We start from the raw sequence: 14390 nt of genomic DNA on the forward strand, positions 1-14390 counted from the left end.
GTGAAATGTCCAAATCAAGGCATCAACAGAGAGGCTTTCTCAGAGGTCCTGCCACATGGCGAAGATGGCCACAGGTCTCTGCTGAGGTCTCTGCCTTCCCCTCCAGGCTCACTGTCTCTCAGACCCCAGCTCCCAGAGCTTAGCTGTGGGCAACCAGGCACAGCACTGGTCTCTTCCCAGCCTCCCTCTCAGTCCCGGCTGCTCCGCAGTCTACCTGAGATCGGCTGTGAGCTCTCAGGCAAATGGCAGGGCTCTGTCTCCTCAGCCTTAACTGCTCCGTGGGCCCAGCCCCTCGGGGGTCTCTTTCCCAGCCTCCGGTTCTAAGGGTTCCAGACTCCAGCACCGCTCTCAGCCTTGGGGCTTCTCTGTTTTCCTGCAGTCGTCTCCCTCCCAGGGCAGGATCAAGATGGCGGGTTCCCCCCACCCCCACCCTGTTTATATCAGACCCAGCAAGAGGGCAGAGACCCAAGCTGGCTCATGCTTCACTGATGTAGTCCAGTCAAAAGGCCTCACACCCACAGGAATGGATTAGTTCAAATATATAATCCCTCTCTTTTTGGGATTCGTAAAAGAACTTCACACTGTCACAAGGTGTTTCTTCTTGAACAGAGTCTTCTGCTGTCACCTTGCCTGAACGTCACCTCTGACAGCCTTCCACGACCCCTCATTCCTGGAGTCGCAGACCAGGGGTTTTCCTTCCTCCCTGCCTTCTTTAAATGTTTAAATTAGTCCCCTCTAAAGTCTGGGGTGGGTGGCTGAGGGATACTCAACCTTACCTGCAAGTATGTTTTGCTCTCTGAAAGAACCTTCAGGTGACAATTTCATCTTCCCCAGGGATTTTCTTCCATTTCTCCATTCAGTTCTTCTGATTTGTCAGAATTAGATCCAGAGTGTTATTTCCTCTTGTTACTTCTGTCTTAACAGGGATGAAATAGTCAGAATGTCCGTAACATTTTAGTTTTTCTGCTTGTAGCGAAATGAAACTTGGAGTAAATACAGATATTGTAAATGCCCTGTCCTTTTTGTAGAGCCATTTTTTTCCCCATTAAATTTATATCCCTGGAATCCAGCAAAATGTTTGGTGCGTAGTAGCTGCGCCAAATATTTGTTGACTGAATACATAAATACCAAATTCCTCTATGCCAGTGTGGACACAGAAGAAGTATATAGAATGTACCCAGTTTTATCCTATTCTAGAGTTAGAAGCAACAGCTGTGGAAGAATGTGGATATTGCATTTAGCACCTAGTATGTGCTGGACTGGTTTTAGTTCTTAATTGCCTGTCATACAGCATCAAAGAGATCACAGGACTGAGCATGGACTGGACTGTTTTTCCGGTTCCGGTCAGGCCCCTGACTCACCTTCAAGAAAGCCAGGTTTTCCTAAGTGTGTTTTCTGAGACAAGCCTCCTTATGAGGCCAGGCCAGGAGATGGAACAAAGAGCCTGTTCTCCCAGGCTTCTAACCTGCCTCTGACCTGAGAATGTTGCAAAGTTATATGGATAACTTAAACCATATAATAATTTTTTGCTTGTTTGTTTATAACATTTTATTTTGTTGCAAGGATAGTACAGAGAGCCCCTGTGCTCCCTTCACCCAGGTTCCTCCTATGGTTACATCTTATTTAAATATAGTGCAGTATCAAAACCAGGAAATTGACACTGGGATAAAGTGTGATTGTTCTATGCCGTTCGATCACATGTGTAGATTTGGGTAACCACCACCCCAGGCAAGATTCAGAACTGTTCCATCACCACAGAAATCTCCCTTGTGCTGCCCCTTTTAGAGTAAGACCCCCAGCCCAACAAAAGCCCTAACTCCCGGCAACCGCCAACCTGTTCTCCAACTCTCTAGTTTTGTCATTTGGAGAGTGTTATATAAATGGGATCATATGGTATGTAATCTTTTGAGATTGGCTTTTTCACTCAAAATGATTTGCTCAAGAGCTATCCAAGTTGTTGCCTTGTATCAAGAGTTCGTTCCTTTTTATTTCCGAGCATCGCACAGTATGGATATATCAGTTAACTCATAAATAAAGCTGCTATAAATATGCATGTATAGTTGTGTTGTTGTTTTTTTTTTTTCATGGACATAAGCTTTGTTTCTCTGGGATAGATGCCCAGGGGTGCAATTGCCCAGTGATAAGGTAAGTGTTACGTTTAGTTTTTAAAGAAACTGCCGAAATGTTTTCCAGCGTGGCTCATTTTACATCCCCACCTGTAATGTATGAAAGATCCAGTTTCTCCAAATATGCACCAGCATTTGGTATTGTATAATACTTTGTGGTAACAGGATTATAGACATATAATTCACATGCTGTATAATTCACCCATTTAAAATATACAATTCAGTGGTTTTTAGTATATTCACAGAGTTGTACAATATCACCCCAATTAATTTTGGAACTTTTTCATCGCCTCAAACATAAGCCCCTTACCCTTTAGCCATTCCCCCTCCTCCAGTTCTCTTTTACTCCCAGCACCTGGCAACCCTAATCTGCTTTCCATGTCTATAGATTTGCCTATTCTGAATATTTCATATGGATAGACTCATATATCTGTTGCCCTATGTGACTGGCTTCTTTCCCTTAGCATAATGTTTTCAAGGTTCATCCATGAAGTACTGTAGCTTGTGTCAGTACTTCATTCCTTTTTATTGCCCAGTAATATATAATATTTTTAAAGAAGTAGAAGTATGTTTCTTTCAATGACAGGCTATAAACTAAAGGCTAACAAAACATTGCTACGGAGCGCTTTTGCCAGGAGGTCTAGATTGTAATTAACTAACCTAAGATGTATTTATGTGCTTATTAATGCCATTTTAAATATCTGGCAGTCCTCCTACTTATGCTTTAGTTTATTTGGCAACAATTCTGAATAGCTCTCTGAAATTCTGCTGGGTCTTTTCTGGAGATGGCATGAGCAGGGTAGCAAATGTCAGCAGTTTGGGCCAGAGACAAATCAGCAATGATGAGTATGCGTAGCATCTGGGACAGATCATTCCAGATCATTCTGGACAACGTTACCCTTTCCAAACACTCTGTTTACAAGTTATCTGACCCAGAGGTCAATGCTGATGGCCCAGGACAGAAACTTCAGCTAGCTGTTACTAATACATCCACAAGAGCCACTTATTTAGCAAATGCCCATTAATTATCATATTGTGAGGCACAAAGGAGGGTACCAGATGAATAGGTGCTCAGCTTCCTCCTAGAACTTTGCATCTAGCTGGGAAGATGAGGCACAGACATAAATAAGCTCTATTACAAGGTTGAATATGATGCCTGCCACTTTAAATTTTATGAACTATTTCCAACCATCCAGAGAAGAATAAAGAACAATATAACAAATATCCCATACTTACCACCCAGCTTTGTTTAGTTTTAAATGTGTTTACCAGCATTACTTCAGATTTTTTTGGAAACAAACCATCTCAGATACTCAGTAATAAAAAAGGAACAAACAATTGATACATGCAACAGCTTGAATGAATCTGCAGGAAGTTATGTTGAGTGAATAAAAAGTCAATTCCGAAAGGCTACATACTGTCTGATTCCATTTATATAACACTCTTGAAATGACAAGATTATAGAAGTGGAAAACAGATTTCTGGTTGCCAAGGCATAATGAGGGCCTGGAGGCTGGGCGTCAGAGGGTGTGATTATAAAGGGGGACATTGAGGACCCTGGGGTCACGGAAGTGTTTTGTCTCAGCCGTATCAACGTCAGTATCCTGGTCGTGAAATTGCACTGTCGTTTTGCAGTTTATTACCATTGGGGGAAGCCAGACAGTCTTGCCCTTTATAGCTTTAAAGTTTAGACTAGGGGTTCTTAACAAGGGGTCTGTGAGCTTGAATTGAAATTCAAAAAATATTATTCTTGTGGCGATGAGTTGGTACAGGTGTGATATAGTTATTAAATAATACACAGTATAGTGTGGACTTAGTAAGGGGTCTGTGGTTTTCACCTGACTGGCAAAGGGGTTCATGGAACAAAAAAGGTTAAGAACCTCTGATTTAGAAATAAAAGGGTTGTGAGTCTCAGGAAAGAAAAGCACATCTGGCTGGGAGGGGCAGGAAAGGCCTTGGAGAAGCTGATGTTGAAAGGATGGGGATTGGGGAGGGGAACACTGGTGCGAGGGCAGAGGCAGGACGTGACCTTGTGTGTAGGGAGAAAAGCACACAGCTCTTGCTGGAGTACAATGTCTGTGAAGAGCAAAACGAGGTTGGAGCTGGACCACAGAGCAGCAGGGCGGTATTGGGGTCTCAGAGCAGGGAATAACGTGACCACAAGCTTTGTTCCAGGAAGTTTAGACTGGAATTATGTCCGGGATGTATGGGAGAGGGGTTGGAATGTAGAACAATGGGCGAGGAGGCTGTTGAAATAGCCTGATAATAGGTCATATGGCAAGGACTGAGTGGTGGCAGTGGAGGTGGAGAGAGGGGAACCGCTGGGACAGAGTGCGAGAAACCCAGAAGAACTGAATAAAGAAATATGGGTCAAGAGCTGGGGACAGCCAGGCAGACACATTGAATCCTGGGAAGTGAATTTAAAACGTCAGCAATTATCTGAGTCATTTTCTACGTTTTATGGCTCTTCAGATCCTGCCCACAAATGCCAATAAACAGTTCATCTTGACTTTGTATGCAGCTAAAGATGTTTTCAGGTCGTTTGATGATTAGTTGTCTTTGGGTTAGAAAAAGCGTGCCTCAATAGACTCCTCTGAAAGTGAGCTGGGGTGTTTTGGGCTTTCCCAGAACCTGCTGTCATGGCCGATAGTGGGACTGATGAACCACCCCCGAGGACGGGGAGTCCAGGAGGGGAAGGGCAGGTCTCTGAGGACAGATTGCTGCTCCGCCAGCGGCTGGCCGTCAGGGAGCTCGTGGACACCGAGGGCTCCTACGTGCACACGCTGCAGCTCTGTGCCTCCGACATCAGGAGCCGCCTCCAGCAGGTACCTGGGCGGGGCCACGTCTGGGCGCCGCCTTCTGAGACCTCATCCTCCAGGACAGGCTTGATGGGGGGAAGGTGAAGTGAGACCATGGATAAGAAAGCCTTTTGTCAAGTTTAGAACGGACTCCTTAAACTGACCCACATTCTAATGATCTCGCTTGGGGGTTGGTGCCATGGGTAAGTTGTCACTGTGATGGAAATCTCTTTTTGTATTCATTTTAAACATTTTTTTTTCCTGATTTCAGAAATAATACAGGCTCTGTATATAAAATTACACATATCCCCTAGCATGTAAGCCCCCCGGAGCAAGGACTCTGTTTAGTTCAATGTTTACCAGGTCCTGACACATAAATAATGGACTTTCAATTAGTGTTTTTTTTGAATTATTGAAATCCTAAGGTAGATAATGTGCAAGGTGGAAGTCCTCTCTTGTTACCCCTCCAGAAATGAGGGTTTTTCTCCCTAGCATTAAACAAACATATATACTGATGTTTATCTTAAAAGAATAAGAGCATCCTCTAGATATTGCTCGACCGCCACCTTTTCCCACTTGACCAGCACCAGGGCATCCTGCCCTGGCGTGGCTGTGGATGTACTGCATTTTCTGTAGCAGTCCTCTAGCCCCTCTGGGGCCTAGACTGCATCTCAGGTGTCGAGGATGTCCGAGCTGGAACGAGTCCAACTTCCTACTTTCGTTTGACAGATGGGACACAGAGAGAAGGAAAATGCTAGTTGGCAGCAGACTTGAGATAAAACCCCAATTTGGTATTCCTTCCATGCTGAGTAGTCCATCACTTCCTCTCTTCTTTAGAGTAATGAATATACCTAATTAATTTTTTTAAAAATTAAAATCACTTGCAAACATTCCATCAGGATAGTCAATTTCCCAAGAGGGATAGGGACGGGTAGTGTGAATATTCTAGGCTGCTCTTCAAAGTCTGCCAATAAAGTTACTCTGCCACCCCCCAGTGACCTCCTGTGGCTTCTTTGTTCCTTCAGCTGCCTCAGGAAGATCTGGATGTCCTGTTCTCAAACATCGATGCTATCATCAAGGTGAACAGCAGATTTCTTCATGCTCTGCAGGACACAGACTCCAGGAAAGAGGAACAAGTGCACCAAATTGGTGAGCAAAACACCTAGGGAGTCGAAAACCTGAGATTCCCATGGAATTGTCCTTAGCATGTGGTCACTGCTGAACTGTCTCCGGAGTTCCAGAGAAAGGCAGCATAATGGGAGTCTCTTTTTAGAATCCCTGAAGCGGCATTTCAGAGCCAGCAGGGCTCTCAGATAATATCTAGTCCAACCCCATCACTTTACAGACAGAAACCAAGACCCAGAGACAGTGGGGACAAGCGCCTGGTTGTCTAAGTAGTTAATGGCACAGCTGAGTCTTTAGTCAGGGTCTCTATTCAATAAATAACATTTTCAGATTTATTTATTGAAAAATAACCAAAAACTATGTAACTGCACAATACAAAGAGCGAACCTACCACTGCTCTACTTTTTAAAAATGGAAAAAAAAAAAGTATTTATTGAACATCTGCCATGTGCCAGTCACTGTTCTGTGTGCTGGAGTCACTGCATCCACAAGAAAGGCCAAGCCTCTGTCCTGGTGACAGTGAGAGAGAAGGAAAATAAACAGATGAGAAAGAGAATTTTAGGGAGTTATTTGTAATGTGAAGAAAAGAAAACACAGCTGTCATAACTTCTAGGTATGAGGGAAGGCCTCCTCAGTTGAGACCTGAACCTCAGGAAGGAGCCAGCTATGAGAAGTTCTGGAGGAGGAGGTGGCGGCATAGGGGGAATAGCTGTGCTAAGGCCCTGGGGCAGGGATGGCCTGTTTGAAGGGAGGAAAGGAGGCTGGTGTGGCCCCAGGGGAATTAGTGAGGGGGGCGTGTCTGGGGATGAGATGGAAGAGGCAGTCCAGGATCAGCCCCGGCTGGGCCCGAACGAGCATAGTGAGGAGTTTGGGTTTATTCTAAGTGTGATGAGAAGCCGTTGGATGGTTTTGAGCAGAGGAGTGACATGATCTGATACATGTTTTTAAAAGATCTCTTTGGGAGGGGTGCTGAGAGGGGACACAGAGGACCAGGTGGGGGCTTTATGTGACCCATGTAGGAGGAGCAGGGACTCTCCTGCTTCTGGCGTGGGTGGGATGCCCAGAGGGAGGGTGGGGCATCAAGGAGGAGGCAGGGGTGTGACCCTCCTACCTTTCTCCTTTGGTCACTTCCCATTTGCTGTCTGGAGCCACTCTCAAAATTTCTGGGGGAGTCAGGAGGTGAGGATGAATGGGTCCCAGGTTTCCTAAAGTGGCAAAGAGGGGGAAGCAGTCAGGGTAACCCATGTCCCTCATCCTTTACACCACCGATCCTTTACCCTTCCCTAGCCATAAATGATGATGACCAGGATTGAAAATACACACACATGAGCCCACCCCTACTTCTGAGGGTTTACTGAGTGCCAGGCACTGTTCTGATTTATATACGTTAACTCCGCTAATCCTCAGGACTACATGGCAGGGAGAGCAAATGAGCTAAATGAGGCAGAGAGAGAGGAAGTAGTCTGCTAAGAGCCACTCAGCTAGAGGCAGAGGCAGAGTTGGGATTTGAATCCAGGCAGTTGGACTCCAGAGCCAATGCTCTGGGCTGCTACACTGAATTGTTTTGTGCAGTAGAGAGTGAGATTAAAGTCTGGTATAGTATATTTGTTTTTCCTTTGAAAATATAGTTCTTTATTAAAATAGCAATGTGAAGATAGATGAAGACACAATTAAATTGCTTTGCTTTAAGCATAAGGTTTTTCCTTGCAGTTGAACTTTATTTTAATAAAATCAATATGCACAGCACGTACAGTGCTGGTACCTAAGCTAACAATAAGCTCCTGTGACTTGCTGTTCATTCTTTACATTCAGCAAGTTTAAATCCATTCTTACATATTTTTAAACCTTATTCAATAGCTGAAAGTTTTGCGGGCTGATAAAACTTGCTCACATGCCACCACTGAATGTACAAGTCACTGATTGTGCCAGTACAATAAAGAAGATTATGACAAGTGTGAGGGTTGCAGTGTGCCTATTTGATCAGGGTTAAAAAGTACCTGTGTGGTGGAGTGGGTGGAGCTCAGTGGTTGAGAGCCTGCTTGACGTGAGGAGGTCCCGCCATCAAACCCTGGTACCTCCTAAAAAAAACCCACAAACACACAAAATAACAACAAAAAAAGAAACGCGTGGATGTTTTTACCCTTTATCATTTTATCCTTATTTCTGTTAATAATTACCTCTTACTAGCATGGAAATTAATAATAGCTGCAGGCTGGAAGCCTTCTAAGATTAGGAGGCTCTGAGGTCAGCTTTCCCATTGCCATGGGCCGGAGGTTCCCATGGCTTCTTGTTAAGCATCTTTGCTGTCATTTTCTGCCTTCCCGCCTGACCTACAAAGAGTCAAGATGCTACTATGCTTCCTAATACATCTGGTGACATCTGCACTTGCTGCTTTCATTGCTTCCCTGGTAGGGTTGCCAGATAAAATACAGGATACCCAATTATATATGAAATTTTAGATTAACAACAAATAATTTTTTAGTATAAGTATGTCTCCCAAGTGTTGCATGGGACATATTTATACTAAAAGATAAGTATTCACTGTTTATCTGAATTTCAAATTTAATTGACCCATATATTTTTTCCCCTGAATCTGGCAGTCCTACTCCCTGACCCTTACAGAGTCTACAGAGAATAACCTCCTCATTCTCTGCTCCTTGTGGTTAGCCAGAGAGGCACAGACAACCGCGTGCCCTCTCTTCTGGGAGCTGCGTGCCTGGTCACGGCTGCTCTGACTCAGCCGCTTGCTCTCCAGTCCCCTCCCGCCCTCCCAGCCCCCAGGCTTTGCCAGGCAATGAAGGCCTTTTTATCCATCTGGTGGCTACAGTATGCAACTTTTTTTTGGCCCTCAGACAAGACTGACTTTTTTTCCCAAATGAGTCAGGGTCCCCTGTCCCTGTGAACAATTCTGAGTACAACTTGGACATTCCCAGGAGTTCCTGGACTGGTTCCTATCGCCAGAAGACACCATGGTTTAGTACAGTGCAGTCCAACAAAAATATAACGCAAACTACAGATTAAAGTGTTTTTTTTGTTTTGTTTTTTTTTAAAGATTTATTTTTTATTTATTTAATTCCCCTCCCCTCCCCCGGTTGTCTGTTTTCTGTGTCTTTTTGCTGCGTCTTGTTTCTTTGTCCGCTTCTGTTGTCGTCAGCGGCACAGGAAGTGTGGGCGGCGCCATTCCTCGGCAGGCAGCATGCTCCCTCCTTCGCGCTGGGCGGCTTTCCTCATGGGTGCACTCCTTGCGCATGGGGCTCCCCTACGCGGGGGACACCCCTGTGTGGGGCGGCACTCCTTGCGCGCATCAGCACTGCGCATGGGCCAGCTCCACACGGGTCAAGGAGGCCCGGGGCTTGAACCGGGGACCTCCCATGTGGTAGACGGACGCCCTCACCACTGGGCCAAGTCCACTTCCCCAGATTAAAAAGTTTTGAGTCCTCACATTAAACAAATTAAGGAGGCAGGTGAAAGTAATTCTAAGAGAAGATTTTATGTAGCTCAATATATGTCCAACATAATGTTTCAACATGTAATCAATGTGAAAACTACTAGTGAAGTGTTTTACTTTTTTCTGGTATGAAGTCTGCAATCCAGTGTGTCTTTGACACTTAGAGCACCGCTTAGCTGTGACTGACCATGTTTCTAGTGCTCAAGAGCCACATGTGTTTGGGCAGTGCAGGCCTAGTAGTTTAGAGCAGGGGCTTTGGAGACTGACAGGTAAGGCTCTGCCACCCCCAAGCTCCTTCACAGCTCCAAGCCTCAGTTTCTGCCTCATTGCAATGAGCTCAGCAATACCCATCTGTGCCAGTCATGACGCAGAGTGCTTAACATGGAGTGGCCCTTGTGGGAGCGATTGCTATTTGTTACTTATTAATTATAATTATTGCCCCCATTTTACTAAAGATAGACCTGGAGCTCAGAGAGGTTCAATAACTTTACCAAGGCCGCACAGCTTCACCAGGCAGAGTTAGGATGTCAACCCAGCTCTTTTGGACAGTAGAGCCCTTGCTCTTGATCATGCTGCCTTTCTTTCCCTCACCTGTCTAACTAATCCCAGCTAGAGGTAGAGTGTCCTTTTAATGCTAGGTGTGACTTATTGACTAACCTGTGAGTGTAGTGTACAAGAGGGGCATAATCAGCCCTCACTTTGGCGCTCCAGGTACTTCTATCTCTTTGGACAACGCTGCTCTCCGGGATTTTGCCTTCCTCTACCCTTCAGTGACTGAAACACCCCGGCCCCTGGCCAGACTTGTTATGATCCTGTTTCTTTGGTGCCAGTCTAATTCCCGAGGGCAGACCGATCTTGAAATGTGGAACCTCCCTTGGTTTCATGGCCAAGCCCACGCCATCTCCTGGGGAAAGCCCATTGGCTGATTGCCCCAGATTTTCCCTAGCTGCAGTTTTGGGGCTATCTGTCCTGGTCACGTTGTCCCTTCTTGTGGGGGCTCCTTATCAAGACTTCCTTCTGAGGACTGGCTGGACTGCGCTGGGGAAGGGGTGAGGCCCTGGGGTGGTAATCTCACATGCGGGTCTGTAGCAGTCAGGGTTCTCTAGGGGAACAACCGACAGGAGTAGCTGTAAATAGATGAGATTTTATAAATCCCCTTGGGGGATGCACAAGTCCAAATTTTGCAGGGCAGGCTGCAAGCCAGGGACTCCAACGAAGGTATTCTTGGAGTTCCAGTAGATGCTGTCTATCTGAAGTAGGGATGGGAATGACTTTTCTGAATGTTGAAAGCACATCTCCTTTTAAGGCCTTCAACGATTGGATGACTCATTGCTGATGGCAGTCTCCTCAGTTGATTGTAGATGTAACCAGCCATCTATGCAATCAACTCACTGATGATTAACGTTCATGAAATGCCCTCGTAATACAATTAGCCCAGTGCTGGCTTCATCAAAGGGCTGGGTCTCATTACCTGGCCAAGTCGATGCCTTAGCCTAACCGTCGCAGGGTCTTTGTTGCGGCCTGGACCACACTCGTCTGGGCGCTGTCTCATGTGTCCTAAGGCGTCCGGTCCCTTTCACGGGCAGTGGGGTCAGCTGGGCTTCCTGTGTCCATGGACCCCACCTGCCTGGGGCGATGAGCATGGCTCTCTTCATCCCGGCTGTTTCCTCCCCACAGACCACCAAAACCTCTTGCCTGGGTATTGTAATAGCCTTCTGACAGCTGTACTTGTTTCTACTTTTGCCCACCTCTAGTTTAGTCTCAATCTAGTAGTGATCTTGGGAAAAAAACAAGACACCTCTTTATTTTGAAATAACGTTAGACTTGCAGAAAAGCTGCAAAAATAATATAGAAAGTTTCTGTATACCCTTCGCCCAGCTTCCCCTAATTTTGATATCTATATTAGGGCACACATAATACTGATATGTCTTACTACAATAATATGAACTTTGCATAGCTAAGGTGAGATCTGCTAGGTTTTCCACTGTAAAGTTACTATTTTTCCTTTTGTAATTAACAAATGTCTTGTGGAGAAAAACTTAATTATGTAAATTATGCTTGCTAATTTTAGCATCCATCAATGATTCTTGCCTACAGAATTTTAAAATATTTTATTTATTGATTGGAGATACAGGAGATTGAACTCTGGACTTTGTATGTAGAAAGCAGGCGCTCAACCACTGGGCTACATCTGCTCCCCAATGAGAGGTGGTTCTTTCACTTGCTTGTTTGTTTTTTTGTTTGTTTGTTTTTTAAGGAGGTATTGGGGATCAAACCCAGAACCTTGCAAATGGCAAGCAGGCGCTCAACCACTTCATTTACATCCATCCCCCCATACAACATTTATTACTGGTGTTCTAATAGTGTTTTTCTAGTTCCCTTATTTCTTCTACATGTATTTTTATTTTTCTTTATTTCTTTTTATTTTATTTTTCTTTTTTTTTTAGGACATACCGAGGATTGAATCAGGGACCTTGTACCTGGGAAACAGGTATTCAACCTCTGAGCTACATCTGCTCAGTGGTTGGAATTCTTCTATAAGGAAGAGCTGTCCCTTCTCCCCAATTCATTTCTTTATTTAATTATTATTTCTACTCATGAATATTTATTTAATTCTGTGATTTGTAATAAATTATAAATAACTCTATATACTATTTTCCTGCTCAAATTGTACCAGTTTTTGCCATATGGAGCTCCTTTAAGTTGACTTTTAATATACCCCCATCAATTTTGGGGAATGTCCTTACCTTCTGGCATCACAAGATGTTCTAGGCTCATCTTGTGTTTTCCCTGCCCCATCCTTGGAATCAGACATTTTCCCAAGAAGCCCTGGTTCCTGATTTTTCAAGATGGGTAACTAGGAACCATGTATTAGGCATGAGGTGTGCTCATTGCTACTGGGGTATTACTGTTTTTGGGCTCCCTGAGCTGATAGACTGAGGAAGTACATGTATGTATTCTAATACATGCATATCCACACAGCTACAGTTATTTTTTATCTATCCATCTGTATATATATTTAAAAACATGAATTAATCGTGATGTCTTCATTTCCAATCCAACACAGCAGGGTTCATTCTTGCCATCTCCCTTTTCTTCCCCCCACCCCAAATGGCTCCCTCATCTGTCTGCTCATTGTCTCTGTCCTCTTCTTTAGGAGGCATGGGAATGAACCCAGGACCTCCCATGTGGGAGGTGGGTGCCCAAACACTTGAGTCACATCCGCTCCCCCTGCCTTCTCCCTTTTCTTATTTGTAACTTCTTTTTCTGACAGATTGAAACTTGGCTCTCATTATCCATAATATATTTACTTATTTATTCAATCTTGCTATATACAAAGTAATTTTAGAATTACCAATCTGTACCCCTGTGACAAACAAATATACTAAGTAGAATACAATATTTGTGTACAATTCTATATATTTTTTTGGCTGGGCATGTCATTTTATTTGGATTTCAAACATGGTATGGGCTCCAGAACAAGGAGGGGCTTCCACGGGCTGCCGGGCTCTTGGCCCAGGGCTGCCTTCTGGCCTCTGGTGGGCAAAGTCTGATCCTCAAAGCACGGCCTCCACCCTCCTCCAGAGAGCACGCCCTCCCCACCCCACACCCTGAGCTGTGGACAGGAAGGAGGGAAGGGCCTGACTCCCCTTCCCGGGAAACTAAGGCACCGCCAGGCCCACAGAGTCAGCCTCTTCCGGGAGTGGTGGCTGCTGAGGCTCCAGCCGCGTGGGGGTACCACGCAGCCACTGACCACCTGCAAAAAGTCAGGCTGCAGCTGGCCCTGCCATCACCTCCCACCCATGGCAAAAGCACCCCTGCTGTCCTTGGGCTCCAGGCAGAAGGTATCCATGGGCACGTAGGGGCATGTAGACCACATAGGGGCAGTTGGACTCCATGGCCAGGAAGAGGTGCAACAGTGAGGCCCAAGACATGCCTGCCTGCACGTAGGGCAAGTGCGTGATGCCAGCTGCACACTGACCCATGGGCGCCGCCAACATTTCGCTGTCCAGGTGCAAGAGCAGCATGTTCAATTCTGTGTTGTTTGTTTGTTACTTCCCTACCCCCTTCAGTGTATGTTTTTCATCTGCTGGAAGCAATATAGCAGAAATGGCTTGGCTTTTATAATGGGAATTTCTTAGTTTAAAAGTGCACAACTCTGAGGCTGTGAACATGTCCAAGGCATCATCAGAGATGCTGTCTTGCTGAAGGTCGGCTGCTGGGAATCCTGGACTCCTCTCTCAGGTGGCAAAGCACATGGAGGCATCACTTTTCCTCCAGGTCTTATTTCAGCTTCTGGCTGCTGTCTGAGGCTTCCTTTCTCCTGGGTTCCTCTCTGAGCCCCTAGGTTCCTTCTTCCCATCTCTGCAGCTTTTTCTCTGTGTGTCTCTGCTTTCAGTCCTCTGTTTATGAAGGACTCCTGCAAGAGGACCAAGGCCTGCCTCCTCTCTGAAGCAGTCCACACCACAGGGCCCCACACCACAGGAGTGGATTAGCCTGAAGAACACACAATCTTTTCTGGGATACACAAAAAGCTTCAAACTGTCACAATCTCTGATAGTTAGGTTCATTCATTATTGTTTAGACTCCCTGTAGGGTTCCCCCCTCTAAATCATTGTTGTTGTTTTTTAAGGTATAGGCGGATTGAACCCGGGACCTCAGATGTGGGAAGCTGGCACTCAACCACTGAGCCACATTGGCTTCCCTGAGTTGGTTTTGTTGGTTTTGCTTGTTGTTTGTTATTGTTTTTTTCAGGAAGCAGTGGGAGCCAAAACCAGGACCTCCCATGTGGGAGGTGGGTGCTCAATCATTTGAGCCACATCTGCTCCCCATGATTGATTTTAATGGTGTATTTATTTGGGGGTATGGGCCCAAGAGTCAGAGCTATCCAGA

The 14390-nt window shown here is 45.3% G+C and overlaps 1 protein-coding gene across 3 annotated transcripts in view; it reads left to right on the forward strand.

Annotated features, from left to right (window-relative positions):
- The window catches only part of ARHGEF37 (Rho guanine nucleotide exchange factor 37), a 58012-nt gene that overhangs the window by 6996 nt on the left and 36626 nt on the right, over positions 1-14390 (forward strand). For 2 of the 3 annotated variants that reach the window (XM_058280890.2, XM_058280896.2), the window contains exons 2-3: positions 4755-4951; positions 5950-6073. In XM_058280890.2, coding sequence (XP_058136873.1) covers positions 4766-4951; positions 5950-6073 — 310 coding nt within the window. In that variant the 5' untranslated portion in view covers positions 4755-4765. Of the gene's footprint in view, positions 1-4664; positions 4952-5949; positions 6074-14390 lie in introns of those variants that run through there. The other variant, XM_071210671.1, reaches the window with a different exon arrangement.

This window comes from Dasypus novemcinctus, chromosome 2 (genome assembly GCF_030445035.2).
Source record: "Dasypus novemcinctus isolate mDasNov1 chromosome 2, mDasNov1.1.hap2, whole genome shotgun sequence".
NCBI classification, from domain to species: domain Eukaryota; kingdom Metazoa; phylum Chordata; class Mammalia; order Cingulata; family Dasypodidae; genus Dasypus; species Dasypus novemcinctus.